This window comes from Triticum dicoccoides, chromosome 1A (assembly GCF_002162155.2).
Source record: "Triticum dicoccoides isolate Atlit2015 ecotype Zavitan chromosome 1A, WEW_v2.0, whole genome shotgun sequence".
NCBI lineage: Eukaryota > Viridiplantae > Streptophyta > Magnoliopsida > Poales > Poaceae > Triticum > Triticum dicoccoides.
In genome coordinates this window covers 129,123,414-129,136,892 of record NC_041380.1, presented here as the reverse complement: position 1 = coordinate 129,136,892, position 13,479 = coordinate 129,123,414, and the positions used below count along the sequence as shown (strand labels likewise).

Here is a 13,479-nt window from a genome sequence, read left to right as displayed (position 1 = left end):
AGCCCGGGTGGCATTGGCCTCGCCTCCGCCGGAGCTCCTCCGACGAGCGGCCTCGCGCGCGGCCTCTTCATGCCGCCGCGGATGACCTCGACGGCGGGTGGCCTCGCGTGCATCATTTTGTGTTGAAATATGCCATATGCAATGCACCAGCGAGTCGCGCGCACTGCATTTTGGCAAGCTGCTGAAGCGAGGCACGCGCTGCATTTTAGCGCGGCCGCTGGAGCCAGCGCTGCGCGCCGCGCCAAATCAGCTGATGCGCGCGCGGCATATGTGTTTTTTGCGCGCAGCGCGACCGGCGCCTATTGGAGATGCTCTTAGAAACCAGCTTCCCAATACCCAAGATTGTTCTGAATTAAGTTCTAAGGCTGGCGTTTTGGCTATCGATTTGAGATGCCCCAAAATGGCCTTTCCTACACGGTTAAGTTTGTTTGCTTTTCCAGGTTGAAATCCGGCGGAATCACCAGTAACTTGAATTCTTACGATTTAGAACAGTCTAAAATAGCGTACTTGATCATGACCATTACTGGGCAGGGGTATATAGCCAAACGCTAACGTAGACCAGCGAAGCCAGGCCAAGAGGGGGCCACACAAAGGTAAACGAACCCTTAAACTCCAGCAGGCAACTAAAGCATACCTGGGGTAACACTGAAATTTAACGAACTCCGAACTACCAATTTCATTCATCCCTTGTATTATTCCACAAGCGGCCATTCAATCACAACGACTAATACATATGTACATGTTCATGGCTGCTTACAACAGCATCTAAGCTTGCTTGCCTTTACCAGTCTCCGCCGGTCGGCCTTGTCATGGCTGCTAAGCTGTTGCAGGCGCCGCCTCTGATTCCCCAGCCACCCTAAGATGTCTGCCCTTCGTTTGTTGGGCTTCAAATTGGGCCCAAATCGTAGGTGCTTCGGTCTTGGTTGCCTTCAAGCTGTTATCTAGCAACTATCTACACTGTGCACAATGTCCGAATCCACAATGCAATTAGCTCAGATCGAAACCGGCTTCCGAGTTTATTGCATACAACAGTTTGGTTTGCAACTGCTCCTTGCTGTTCAACACAACCAGGAAGAGAGTTTGTCATGTTGAAGCAAATCAATGAGCAGGTAGAATGTAAAGGAACTAGCGTGCCAAACGTAAAATGTGGTTAGTATGGTTTACTGACGTTCTGTAAGGAGGGAGCTTAAGAAGGTTCATGCAAGTAGCCGAGGTGGGCAAACGGTCTCCATGTTCCTCCAAGCCGGGGACACCAGCTCTAAATTAAAAAGGAGTTCAAGATGAATTTTCCAACAGAACAAATATAAAACATAGATATACAGGAAACTGAACCTCTGAATGCAGAATTTAGGATCAAGGTACTCAAATCCAAGGAGTGGCCCGCGAGAACATCCAGTCACAAACCTGTGCATTTAATGTCATCCACGTGACGGGAGTAAGAAAAACATTGATTTGATATGAACAAAAGAGCATGCTTAGATAGAGAAGTCGCAAGGAAAGAGATGAATTTCGAACATTCAAGCTCCTAAAGTAAAAGGGGAAAATATATCAATCAATCAGCAAAGCTTAACATACAATCTCTTTATCCTAGGTTTAACGACAATAATTAAAACTAATAAACACTAGCACAAAGCTCGCGAGCAGAATAAAGAATTGCTCATGCCATGAAAAAGAGGGAGAGTGGCCTACTTGAGAAACTTTTTCTGATTATCTGAACTGAAGCTCTTTAGAACCTCCCACAGCATATCGATAATCTCATGGTCCTGAAAGAAAAGTATTATCAATCCTTCTCTTAAGTAGGAAAAAACTCACTATTACATGAAAAAATAAACATACAGATCCCATGATACAATACTAGTGTTTGTGCTGTGCAGCTGTCCAAATTGTGATCTAAATAAATTCCATAAAAACCATCCTGGATCCTAATTCAGATTGTCTATTTTGAAGCTGGGACATAGCCTCAACTAGCTAGTTTAGATAGAGATTGAATTAAATCTTTGAGGACCCAAAGTGGATGGCCAACTTACTACAATCTACTTTCACCAAAGAACATAGTGAACCCTCTAATACAAAAAAAACAGCTGTTCTGTAGATGGTTTGCCAAGAGTAGCTCAAAGCGCTGCGGCTACATAAAAAGCTTGTTATTTTTATGAAGACTAAACTGTTTTCAAGCACAAGACACCAGTAGTGGATTAGCTTGGTTTCGGCACACCTGCTTACTCAGCATATTAATATTTTGTCACACCAAAAGCAAACAAAAAATATCCTCATGGCACAACTACCAATTATTATAACAAATTGAGGGGTGGGCCACAAAGCATCTATTAAGTAATGGAAGAATAGCCTGTCACAACTTTCAATATGATTACTAGCTGCTCCTTGAGTAATGGAATGACAGATTTTCTTACAGAAGAAAGGAAACATACCGGATGATAACCTCCAGAATAGTTGGTGTTTAAGCGCAAGTCATCAATGTCCAAACTTTCCAGAGAGCCAGATATGAGAAGCTGCAGGAGCAAAATACGCAAGACAACAGCAGAAAATTAAGAAGTGAATGCATATACTAATTCTAGGAATAAGTGCCCTTTTAAATACAATAAATATGCACAAAACGATGCAATTCAGAAACTACAGCTGCATATAAACGTAACATGTTACTGTTGACTACAGGGAAACAACAAAATAAATCCAAATGGGCACATGCCATTTGATATCCAGATGTAAAGTCACACTGCATTTACTTAATAAACATATGTTATTTTGAAAGAAAAAATGTAATAAAGCAACTAGGTAAAGCGAAGTACTTAATAAACATATCTTACTTGCAATGGAAAAAAGTCCATTTTACTCCCCTGAACAAAGTGGGTGGTTCACTTTACCCCCTGATCTATTTTTTGGCTCCTTCTAGACCCCAAACAAAACCAAACCGGACAAAACACCCCCGGCTGGTTTGTCTCCATTCGATGTTGATGTGGCACGGTCCAACGGCGGTTTTGATCAGGGTGGGGCCTACTTGTCAGGTTGGACTGTTATAGAACTGCCGTTCCCGTTGCGATCTGGATCAGACAGTTCCCGTGGCAGGTTGTACGCATCCTGACCGAGGCGGAGGCGCGCGCTGAAGTGGAGCGTCTCGCGAACTGTGTGAGCAGCGGGCAAAGGACGTCATGCTGGGTGACGTAGACGCAGAGTGGGCGCAGGGCCGCGGCGTCCACAGGCGAGTCATTGACGCGGAGGTCAGTAGGACGGGAGGAGCTGGGCTCAAGGCGGCCGGAGAGGATTTCGAGCAGCATAGACTTGCCGGCGCCGCTGGGTCCGATGATGGCAAGCAGCTCGCCGGGGCGCGCGCGGCAGCTGAAGCTGCGGAGCACTAGGCAGCACCGGCTGCTGCGGCTCACCGGCAGAGGTGCGGGCGCAGCAGGGTCGCCGGTGGCGTCGAGGAGGAGGTCGTCGGGCCTGCTCCATATCTTGAGTGGGTGAGGCAGGGCGGAGACAGTGATGCCCGCGGCCTCCACCTCGCACCTGCTGCTTTCTACTCCTCCGCTCTTCATTGATTCGCTCGCTAGCTCGTCGTCTTCCTGGATGGTTGCTAGTAAAGGTGGTGCTTTACCTGCCGGATGCATGGAAGACGATAAGCTTCGTGGTTGCTACTTGCTAGCTTTATGGTTTGTGTTGGCTGAAGCTCGGGTGAAGCTTGAATGATTGGGCTTGGCTGAGCTTAGTTTGGCTTGCTCGGTGGGCGTACATGGGCATGGGAGTGTGAGCTTGGAGTGGAGTGGCACATGATGATACCATGTACGTGCTGGTCTTCTTGGAAGGTGGCAGGCGCCGCTGGGGCTGACGATGGCGAGCAGAGAGGTCCTTGACCCTGGCGTCCGCGATGCGGGTCAGGGCGAGGTCGTCGACGAGCGCGTCGACCGGCGGGGTCGTACGCGTCCGAACCGAGGCGGCCGGAGGCGTGCGCTGAAGTGGAGCGTCTCGCGCACGGTGAGGAGCGGGAAGAGGCGGCGCAGGGCCACGGTGTCGACAGGGGAGCCATTGACGCGGAGGTCAGTAGGAGGGGAGGAGCTCGGCTTGAGACGGCCGGAGAGGATCTCGAGCAGCATGGAATTGCCGTCTCCGCTGGGCCCGACGATGGCGAGCAGCTCGTCGGGGCGGGCGTGGCAGATGACGTTGCGGAGCACGAGGCGGCACCGGCTGCTGCCACATACTGGCGAGGGGCATGTGCAGCAGGGCCGCCGGCGGCATCGAGGAGAAAACGTAAACGTCGGCTATTTGGCATGGTCGTCAGCTACTCGAAGCAGCCCTGCTCCTAGTCCTGGTCCGCGTCCGCCTTGCTGCACCCACGTACCGTCGTGCTCCTGCTCGGCTGCTCCTACGCGCTGTACCACTCTTGTATGCCGCCGCGCTCCGCATTGGCATGCTCGTCCCCCCAGGTTGCAGCGTTGCGCCGCCCCGCTGGCGCACCTGCGCACAGCTGGTCTTCCCTGGTCGCAACGGCAGCTCTATAACAGTCCAACCTGACAAGTAGGCCCCACCCCGGTCAAAACCGCCGTTGACTGTGCCACATCAGCATCGAATGGAGACAAACCAGCTGGGGGGTGTTTTGTCCGGTTTGGTTTTGTTTGGGGTCTAGAAGGAGCCAAAAAATAGATTAGGGGGTAAAGTAAACCACCCACTGTTCAGGGGAGTAAAATGGACTTTTTTCTTTGCAATGGTATAATGCTCTTATTTGCAATAGTATAATGCTCTTATTTGCAATGGTAAAACAAGTAGGTAAAGCGAAGTACCTGAATTTCATGTTCATTGAACATATCAATCCATTCCTTTGGTATAAGTTTTTGAAAACCTCTTAGAAAATGTCTACCTTGTCCACGGATCTGTGATCAAAACAAAAGCAAATTGTTTGTCAAAACAATACATGACAAGCAAATGACAGGACAAAATAATTTTACCTGATAGTTTAATCGATGGTTGGCAACAAGGTGGATAAACGTAATAACATTCTGATTAGTAACACGCATCTCTCTCCCACCAGGAAGGAGCTCTTCTTCAGCTTGTTCACCATATTCATTATTCACGATAACGAAGTACAACTCCAAATCTGAGAGGTCGCCCTTGTAATGCTAAGCATAGAAAGGAGAGGTCAGAACACGGCAAAATGCACATCAGATGACAAGGAGCTTTATATTATAGTTGGTCCCTACATGGCCGTATCCTATGAAGTATCTCATGCTACAAGAACACAATACGGCCACAAATATATGGATTGCAGCCACACAATTGAAGCCAAAACTTTCATATATTAGCTTCAGACCACATTAACAAAACTTAAATCAAAAGATGAGCACTTCAGCAGTCGTGTATCAAAACAGCAGCTCAAAGACATCCAACATTTAGAAAGATTCTCGACTTCTAAGCATGTCAATGACCAATTTCTTCTTCACAAATTGAAAATAGATTCCGACCTTCAAAAATAGAAGATGTCGATACAACTCTGGATCCAAGGAAGGCAGATCGTTCAAGAAGTTAGACCTGGTTGGTGGTGAAAATCAGATATTAATGGTAAACTCATTAAAAGTGAAACACAAACAGCATGATGGAATTATAATGTGACATAATGATTGTTGGCAGATTCATAGAAGAGCAAAATCATAACAATATTGAACCTTTTACCCAACCACCCCCTGTTTAATTAGATTGTAGTGAACGTCAAATTCACAATCGCCCAGGGTTCACAACTAAATCTTGCTATATTTGCATTAGTTTACTTAAAATAAATTTTATCCATTCAATAATCCAGGTCAACACAAACACAAGTATTTCTATTGCAACTTGCTTAAGAGGGGAGGGACAGAGGGAGGGTGGGAGAGAAAGAGTTACTTCTCTTTCAGCTTGCTCAAGAAGAAGGTTGCAAATGGCAGATCAACAAGTATGCCCTCATACATTGCCTGGAAAACATTAATCAAGCACATTTCAGATGATACCCAATTATTGTCCGTCTGCTAAAAAGTATGCATAACTAATGGGGTTGGCCTTCCAGAAATTCGACGCAAAGAAATAGAAAATCAGATTACAGCCTTCAGCACCGAATAAGGCTACTCTAGACTACATTACCAACTTTCTCATTGATAGATGTGTATTATCAATTCGCATATCTATGGCGTTCTTTTACAAGCTACAGGCATGTGTCCAGACTCCAAAGAAACACATATTCAGAAAAGCAAGTTGATACTATAACGAAATCTTAACTTAAGAAAGATGTAACTTTAGAAGACTATGCAGACCAAACAGCTCCATAGAATGATAGAAACCCCACTGACATGCGCTACCCGACATTAAAATGTATCAACACATGCAAATCACTCTAGGGCAACGTGTGCACCATATCGGCAGATTATTCAAAATATGCAAGCCGATATTGAGCAGCGCATGTGATTTGCACTGACATAATTGCAGAACCTCACAATATAACCATTTGTTGTACTCTTCATTTTCTTTCTATTAGTCAAATTCTCGAATACATAGCATATTATAGGATATAGACATCTGATCAGAAATCTATTAGGCTATTAGCTGCCAAATGTCGTTTACAACAGTTATGGCACCCATATTTTATATTGCTGCTACCTACCATATTGCGACAGAGTGAATACTAACAGCTTCAAGCACAAAAGACATTTCCCTCTAGAAACACAACATATCATTGAAGTACCTTCCCAAGGAGACTTCCAAGAAAATGGAAATACTGCAGATGCTGCTCATGAACCAATCCTGATCCAGGGTTGGGGTACAGAACATGGTCGACTGTTTCCTACATAAGGGAAATTGTGTGAGGTGTTGTAACTTAAAGACATCACTATGATTGTGAGTTCTATAACTGGCGAACTTATACTGGATCAATGAAATAGCATAAAAGAGCAGATACCTTGAATAGGCCATACTGCACATCAAAAGCAGCACGAGTGATATTTTCCATGAAATCTTTGAAAATTCCACCTCCATCAATTCCAGCTTCTTCCACACCATGCTCATTAACAAATGATACTCGGATCTACAAGCATCAAATTTTCATTCAAAAAGGAGAACGATGGTTTCCTGTGTCTTAGCAAAATCTGAATTAATCCACTAAGGAGAAAAGGTGAAAGATCTCATGATCATACTGGTCCTTTAAGATCTTCTTCAGAGAGCAAGCTTAGCTGATCAAAAGCATCTTCGAGGAGTCGACTTCTTCTTATTTTAAACCGATGTCTTGTCAAGGCAGAATGAGATGCCGCCGATTGTTTAGAATTTGCCAATTGTGACTGCTCACAGAAAGAGAAACTTCTAAGATATTATCCTAAAAGACGCACCAGTCTTATTCAATGTTCACAGAGAAATCGGTAATGACTTACAGTAAATATTTTAACTCTAATGGTAAAAGGTGCCAAAAAGGGAGCAAGCTTTATAATCTCTGATGCTCGAGTGTTGCCAAGTATCGCCTGAAAAACACGTACACAATGCTGAATAGATGTGCCTCTGAAATATGTTTTCAGTAATTCAAGCAGCACACAGGCCCACTACCTGAGAAACAAAATTTTCACTTGTTGCTTCTTGAGAATAGAAATCACTTTCAGCAGTGAATGGGAGTCGGCTGTTCCAGTCTTGCAACTGCAATTACAAACGATTTTTATTACATAATATACTCTCCAAAAAACAACACCTGGAGTAGCAACCACTTGTTTAAAACAGCTTCACGGAATTTAAACTAGACAATCTAGGATAAACTGGAAGTGGTTGTGTTGGTAAAACCAATAAAATGGAGTTATGTTTGGTAAAGAATAAAAGAGTGTGTTCACACCAACAATCTTGCAGCTTAATAACAATGGGCCACCCATTCAAAGCGATTGCAATATGAAATTCAAAGAAGCAAGAACTCTTTCCTAACCGCTGATCGTGTGTGCACTGCCCAAAGATACATCAGTATATAACAAGTAGTGAAACAACAGTATCATTGGCATTTTTCTCGGCACCTCGATATAAGCGTTATGGTTCAAAGCATCATGGCAAGGAACGGATACCATACAGAAACAGGATGTCAATGCAAGATATCTACCTGGGTGAGTAATTCAGATAACCCAATCCTTGCCTGGCTCTTAAGACTGTCGATGGACATTTTCTTAAGGCCTAAAGGATTGGGCAATGCTTTCTGGCTAGGAGATGTATGTGAAGGAATAATCCAAAGAAGTTGCCATAAAGCCTGCAAAATGAAGTTGAGTTCATGTCAATGTAACACCAAACATGATAATATATCAGCAACAGCTCTGTTGTCTTAAAATTAAAAATTCAACATTGGATGGCTAACAATGACAGTAATGATATTGTCTTGTGTATATACCTGCTTTAAAATGAGGACCAGGGCCTTCAAATCTTTAAGTGAAAGAGGTTTCTCCTGCTCATAGAATTCCTCGTTATCAACGATCTTTAACATGTACCTGGAACAGGGTAAAATAACAAAGCATTAATAATGTGTCCCTGACAAGAAAAGCACGAAAACCAAATTAAGGATTGGCAAGCAACAGTTCATGAAAAATTGAAATAAGCTGTCTTACTTGTATATGGGACAGAATACAGACACAGGCAGGAGCCAACCAGGAGCATCTACAGGCAAAGGAGAGATATACTTGGAAAAATATGGCCATCTTTGGTTTTCGTGGCATCGCTTTATAAAGTTCCATAGTGCAGGAACAATGTCAGTACGATAGGCCAGCGCAGTCATAGTTACATCCAGAGGCAATGTGCTGAACATGACATGAAGAAAAGCACAGATAGACCCTACAGCTTCCACTTCAGCATCTGATGGCCCAGATGGATCAGAATAGTTTGTGCTTAAGGTGCCTGTGAACAGAGCATTCACCTATGCATGATACAGGTTAGGGTCAAACAGGAGAAAGAAAAATATGGAGCCCTATAACTTTGAAGGTATGGGTGTTCTGCTTACCAAATGTTCAAGTAACTTTGTATTTGAATCAAATGCTGCCATTATCTGTTTTTGCAAATCAATATCAAGCTCGTCTTTAACGTCGACATCCATGGCCATGTCATCGTCATCATCTGCCCCTGTACATAGTCCATAAAGAAACACAGCTGACATAAGACTCCATTACTGAAAGATACTTAAAGTTAAGGGGGTGTGCAATAAGAACACATCTTAAGCCAAAAGACCAAATTATATTAATATTCTTTTGTTCTACTTCCAAGTTTTGTATAACCAAAATAATGAGTCATATAATCACAATAACTTATAACAGAAAAGATGCTTTAAAAAAACAGGTAGAATGAATTGCAGTTTACAAGAATTTTCTCACTATCACAAGGAGCCCCAATACAAATTAATGACAATAAGATGCTGCATAAAAACTAACAAACTGTACTGCCAAAAGATGGAAGCTGATTTGTTTGCTGCCGTGTAGCTTACTTTCGGTAGCTGAAGTGATCGTTGGCAACGCATCCAATAATGACGTGGAAACAGCAATGATGTCAGCCGCCTGATTTGGAAAGAACATATACAGAAAAATCATAACATATAATAATTAAATGGCTTCAATATCTTCAGCTATCCACAAACAAACATGCAACAGAAAATGGAACAAAAATAGCTCCACAACCAAGATGATATCACATATGTGAAAATGAAATGTCAAAATATATACATACATGTAAAGCACCACAAGCAGAAAAACACATTTGCTTGGGAATCCTTTGACACAAATAAATGCTCATCATATAAATCAAAAGAACCAGCATAAAAAATTACAAGAGAATACTGAAGAGACATATATAATGAACAACATATATGGTCAATTAAGGATTTGCAGTGTAACACAAGCTTAACAGTTGACACAATAAGAGCTAGAACCTACAAAAGCCTTGCTGCAACTTTGACACAAAAAATTCAGGGAATATCTGCAGTATGACAATTTTTAGTTACATGGAAGCTTTTCCATTCTGTCACTGCCATTTTTCCACAACGCTAATCCCACTTGTATGAAGAATAGACGGTAGAAAAAATATATGTAAAGTGCATAATTCATGTAACATAATCATTCTCATAAATGATAACTCAAGAAGGAAAATAGGATAGCAATTGTCATGGAGCAAATAAATTTCCCTGCCGACTCAAACTTCCAGCCTTCGCTCAAAAATTGGAAAAGAAAAAATAAATGTGTAAAAGCAAACGCTGGGGCCTAACCACCTACGTAATGCTTTTGGAAATAGACCACGACTTGCAAAGAATGTTTTCATGTACAGGAACCTTACTGATACTGCCCCTAATTATAGGGTCTTTTTAAACATTTTGACCTTCTTTAATATCGTCAGTTACCCGCTAACTAAACAAAATGATGTAGCAACTCGAAAGGTAGAAGCAGTAGACGCGTACTCTATCAGAAGCGAACTTTGGTTCAGACAAAATCCAAGTTGCAGCTTCGAGTACATTTGCAAGAACACACGCATATCCTGGCTGTTTAGCTGATATATCATTAGGGAGAACATCAGCACGACTGGGCAAATAGCAAGCTATCTGATGAATATAATATTTGCTGAGCCCATTAGCAGAGAAAACCTGGAGTAACAAGCAATAAGAATGATCAAAGATACAGCCATTGAAATAATTAGTTAAAGCACATCACTCCTTGAAGAAGTTTCTAGTGGAGAAATTATAAAAATTCATAATAAAGCTTCATTCAAGACAGTCTAATTCAGATGCAATGACAGTTGTCGTATTTCCAGCATCAAACAAAACATTTTGCAGTTTGTCTTCAGGAAAAAAGATATATCAAACAAGAAATCATGGAAACAGCTCACCTTCTTGAAGTGTGGCAAACGATGCCAGAGAAAAGGAATGGATAGAAGCTGCGAGGAAAAACTCCATCTTGGATCCACAGCTGGACAACAACATTGATTATCACCAACATGTGAAGCAGTAAGCATGAGAACTTGCTCCAGCGCAGATATATCACAGTGCTCCATATTTCTTGCATTTTGCTGGATAACAATCAAATCCATCACAAAACAAATCAAAGAAGAATAACTAAACGCTACTGCACTTGGACATACCAACGAATGCAAATCAGAACCAAGCTAATGATAGCTGTTGCCATGCTTTCTTATGTTTGTTTGCCAAGAGAATAGAAGTTTGTCGCTTCGAGTCTTTAAAGACAGATACTAAATAAAAACTAAATGTATTCTCTTTGTATTCAAGTTTCACTTTCCATCGTGTGGTTCATTGCCTTGTAAAGTTGTAATTGCTTTGGAGAAGAATCTTAGAACTACGAGATGAGTATAGCCAAAGTGATAAAGGAATATATTATATTAGTTTAGGTTGTATATCGGGACAGTAACAACACCTTGTAGTAGGATGTATACAGATATGTGCAAGTGATAAAGAACTATGTGAGGATACTGATCATGGAAAAGGTCGGTATGTATGATCAGAAGAACAGTATTGATGCAGGCATATTCCTTCAACTGAAAGCAGACTTATTCAATGATTATATATTGTGGTCAATAAGTCCCTAAAAAAGTAAGAGACGCTGGTAACAACAAAATATCAGCCAATACTGGAATAGAACATACCGGTACTGCACTGATAATTCCCCGAAATAAGCAATAAATCTTTTTCTGCTGAAGATACCCAACTACTTTGCAGTTCCACGGCAGTTTAGGATTTATCAAACAAGCCACAGTTTCTAGTAATTGGACAAAAGGCATTGATGTGCTTTGCACTGACATCAAAAGTTGATTATTCCAATCATACCTATCAAAATATAATAAATAAGTCAAATGAAGCGTTGTTCATTTCATTTGGGTGATAGAAAAATAGCATCTCCACGAGCCTGGAGATGAGCCACACAATTACAGAAAGAAAAATGAAGCAGGACATAAGAAACAAAGTGAATAGGCACAATACCAATAAACAAAGCAAATATATCCAGCATAGTTTTCCTCTACTGACATCACAAAATAAAATTTATACCATATTAAGGTGTAGGACTTCCCTTGCATGAGATGCTAACTGAATGTTTGGTTCAACACAGTTGTATATTCAGAAGAAATTGTAAGATCAGGGTAAAAAATGTTCTGTTAATGAAATTCATTCAATTTTTTTGATTTAATGAATCCTTGTTGTTGGAACTTAGTCATTCACAGAAACAATACTTCAGGGAGTATTCATCCTCCACTTAAGATGAATAAATCTAATTTTGAAATGTGCCATAAAAAACAAGAACAACCTAAAGAAATATTTAAGTACCAGCATTCGATTTTTTAACCCACCTCTTCTGATGAACAGCATGCACACAGATGAGTGCAAGTCTTTTAACCCTATGAGTTACAACTGGTTCCACTGAGGAGTAATCTACACCCGCAAAGAGACTTACAACATCCCCTACAACATAAGGCAAAAGAGAATTTATAGCCAGTGCCATAGTAGTGAAAAATAGTATCAAATAGTATCATGTCGATGAGGTATTCAGTGAAAAGGAACAGTAACATGCTGATGAGGCTGCACACTAGTAGAGTAAGCAGACAATATATTGTATTATCTAGAAATGTCTAATAACTGACTAAGGGAGGGACTTCGCAGATGAATTGATAACATCAAAGTTAAGAGAAACTTAACTTCACATCAGTTGAATGTTACTCAAGAAACATAGTTAACAAAAAATAGGTCTTTGTGCCTAGGAAAACAGGACAGTGCTAATCAGCTCAGGAATAAGGCTCTAAGTTGAGAATAAGATACCTGTATTGCAGTATCATACAGGGATGGATGAACATATACTAAAGAAACTGAGATAAAATCATCTCTGATCAATATATAGAGACAGAGGGTCAATACCCAATAGCACTAGGAACTTAGCATATATGCTTAAGGGCACCATAAGTCCTAAGAAGCAGTAGGATAATAGTTGCATACAATACAATGAATAGCCAAACATTCGTAAACAGTAGCATGATACATACCATGCTTAACATACTGCAGAAGTAAGCTGCAGACTTGAGAAAGTATAGCAATATCACTGTCTTTACTTGCATTGAAGAAGAACAGCAATTGGCGAAGAAAATCAGAATTATTGCCAAAGCAGTTCCTGATTTAGTAACAAGATAGTCAGAGAGAGGCAAGAAAAGGATAAATTTAATCTTTGGTGTAATGCTTACCTATCTACCCTCTGGCAGTGTTCCCCAAAAGTAGAACAAAAGTTCTTTCGAACTTCCAAGCGTGCCAATTCGAACGCCTTCCTCCCTCTGAAGCATTTCTGTAGCTCATAATTAGTCAAGTTCCATTTTGAGAACATAGAATGTATGTATCTAGGAAAACACACATGGAGCTCAAAAAATCCTTGGGACATACTCCCTCCGTCCGAAAAAGCTTGTCCCTCAAATGAATGTATGTAGCACTAACTTGGTGCTAGATACATCTATTTGAGAGACAACCTTTTCCGG

The 13,479-nt window shown here is 41.6% G+C and overlaps 1 protein-coding gene across 1 annotated transcript in view; it reads right to left on the bottom strand.

Moving 5' to 3' along the window:
- Positions 1-651: 651 nt before the first annotated feature.
- The window catches only part of LOC119366590 (E3 ubiquitin-protein ligase UPL6-like), a 14,594-nt gene continuing 1,766 nt past the window's right edge, over positions 652-13,479 (bottom strand). The window contains exons 3-27 of the mRNA XM_037632350.1: positions 13,195-13,292; positions 13,000-13,124; positions 12,313-12,424; positions 11,614-11,794; positions 10,843-11,022; positions 10,418-10,600; positions 9,455-9,524; positions 8,978-9,096; positions 8,589-8,893; positions 8,375-8,471; positions 8,093-8,236; positions 7,561-7,647; positions 7,392-7,478; positions 7,161-7,301; positions 6,926-7,051; positions 6,713-6,811; positions 5,881-5,948; positions 5,466-5,532; positions 4,953-5,123; positions 4,788-4,877; positions 2,427-2,507; positions 1,690-1,763; positions 1,333-1,404; positions 1,169-1,258; positions 652-1,054 (exon numbers count right to left, since the gene is read on the bottom strand). Of these exons, the coding sequence (XP_037488247.1) occupies positions 988-1,054; positions 1,169-1,258; positions 1,333-1,404; positions 1,690-1,763; positions 2,427-2,507; positions 4,788-4,877; positions 4,953-5,123; positions 5,466-5,532; positions 5,881-5,948; positions 6,713-6,811; positions 6,926-7,051; positions 7,161-7,301; positions 7,392-7,478; positions 7,561-7,647; positions 8,093-8,236; positions 8,375-8,471; positions 8,589-8,893; positions 8,978-9,096; positions 9,455-9,524; positions 10,418-10,600; positions 10,843-11,022; positions 11,614-11,794; positions 12,313-12,424; positions 13,000-13,124; positions 13,195-13,292 (2,934 nt within the window). The 3' untranslated portion in view covers positions 652-987. The remainder of the gene's footprint in view (positions 1,055-1,168; positions 1,259-1,332; positions 1,405-1,689; positions 1,764-2,426; positions 2,508-4,787; positions 4,878-4,952; positions 5,124-5,465; positions 5,533-5,880; positions 5,949-6,712; positions 6,812-6,925; positions 7,052-7,160; positions 7,302-7,391; positions 7,479-7,560; positions 7,648-8,092; positions 8,237-8,374; positions 8,472-8,588; positions 8,894-8,977; positions 9,097-9,454; positions 9,525-10,417; positions 10,601-10,842; positions 11,023-11,613; positions 11,795-12,312; positions 12,425-12,999; positions 13,125-13,194; positions 13,293-13,479) is intronic.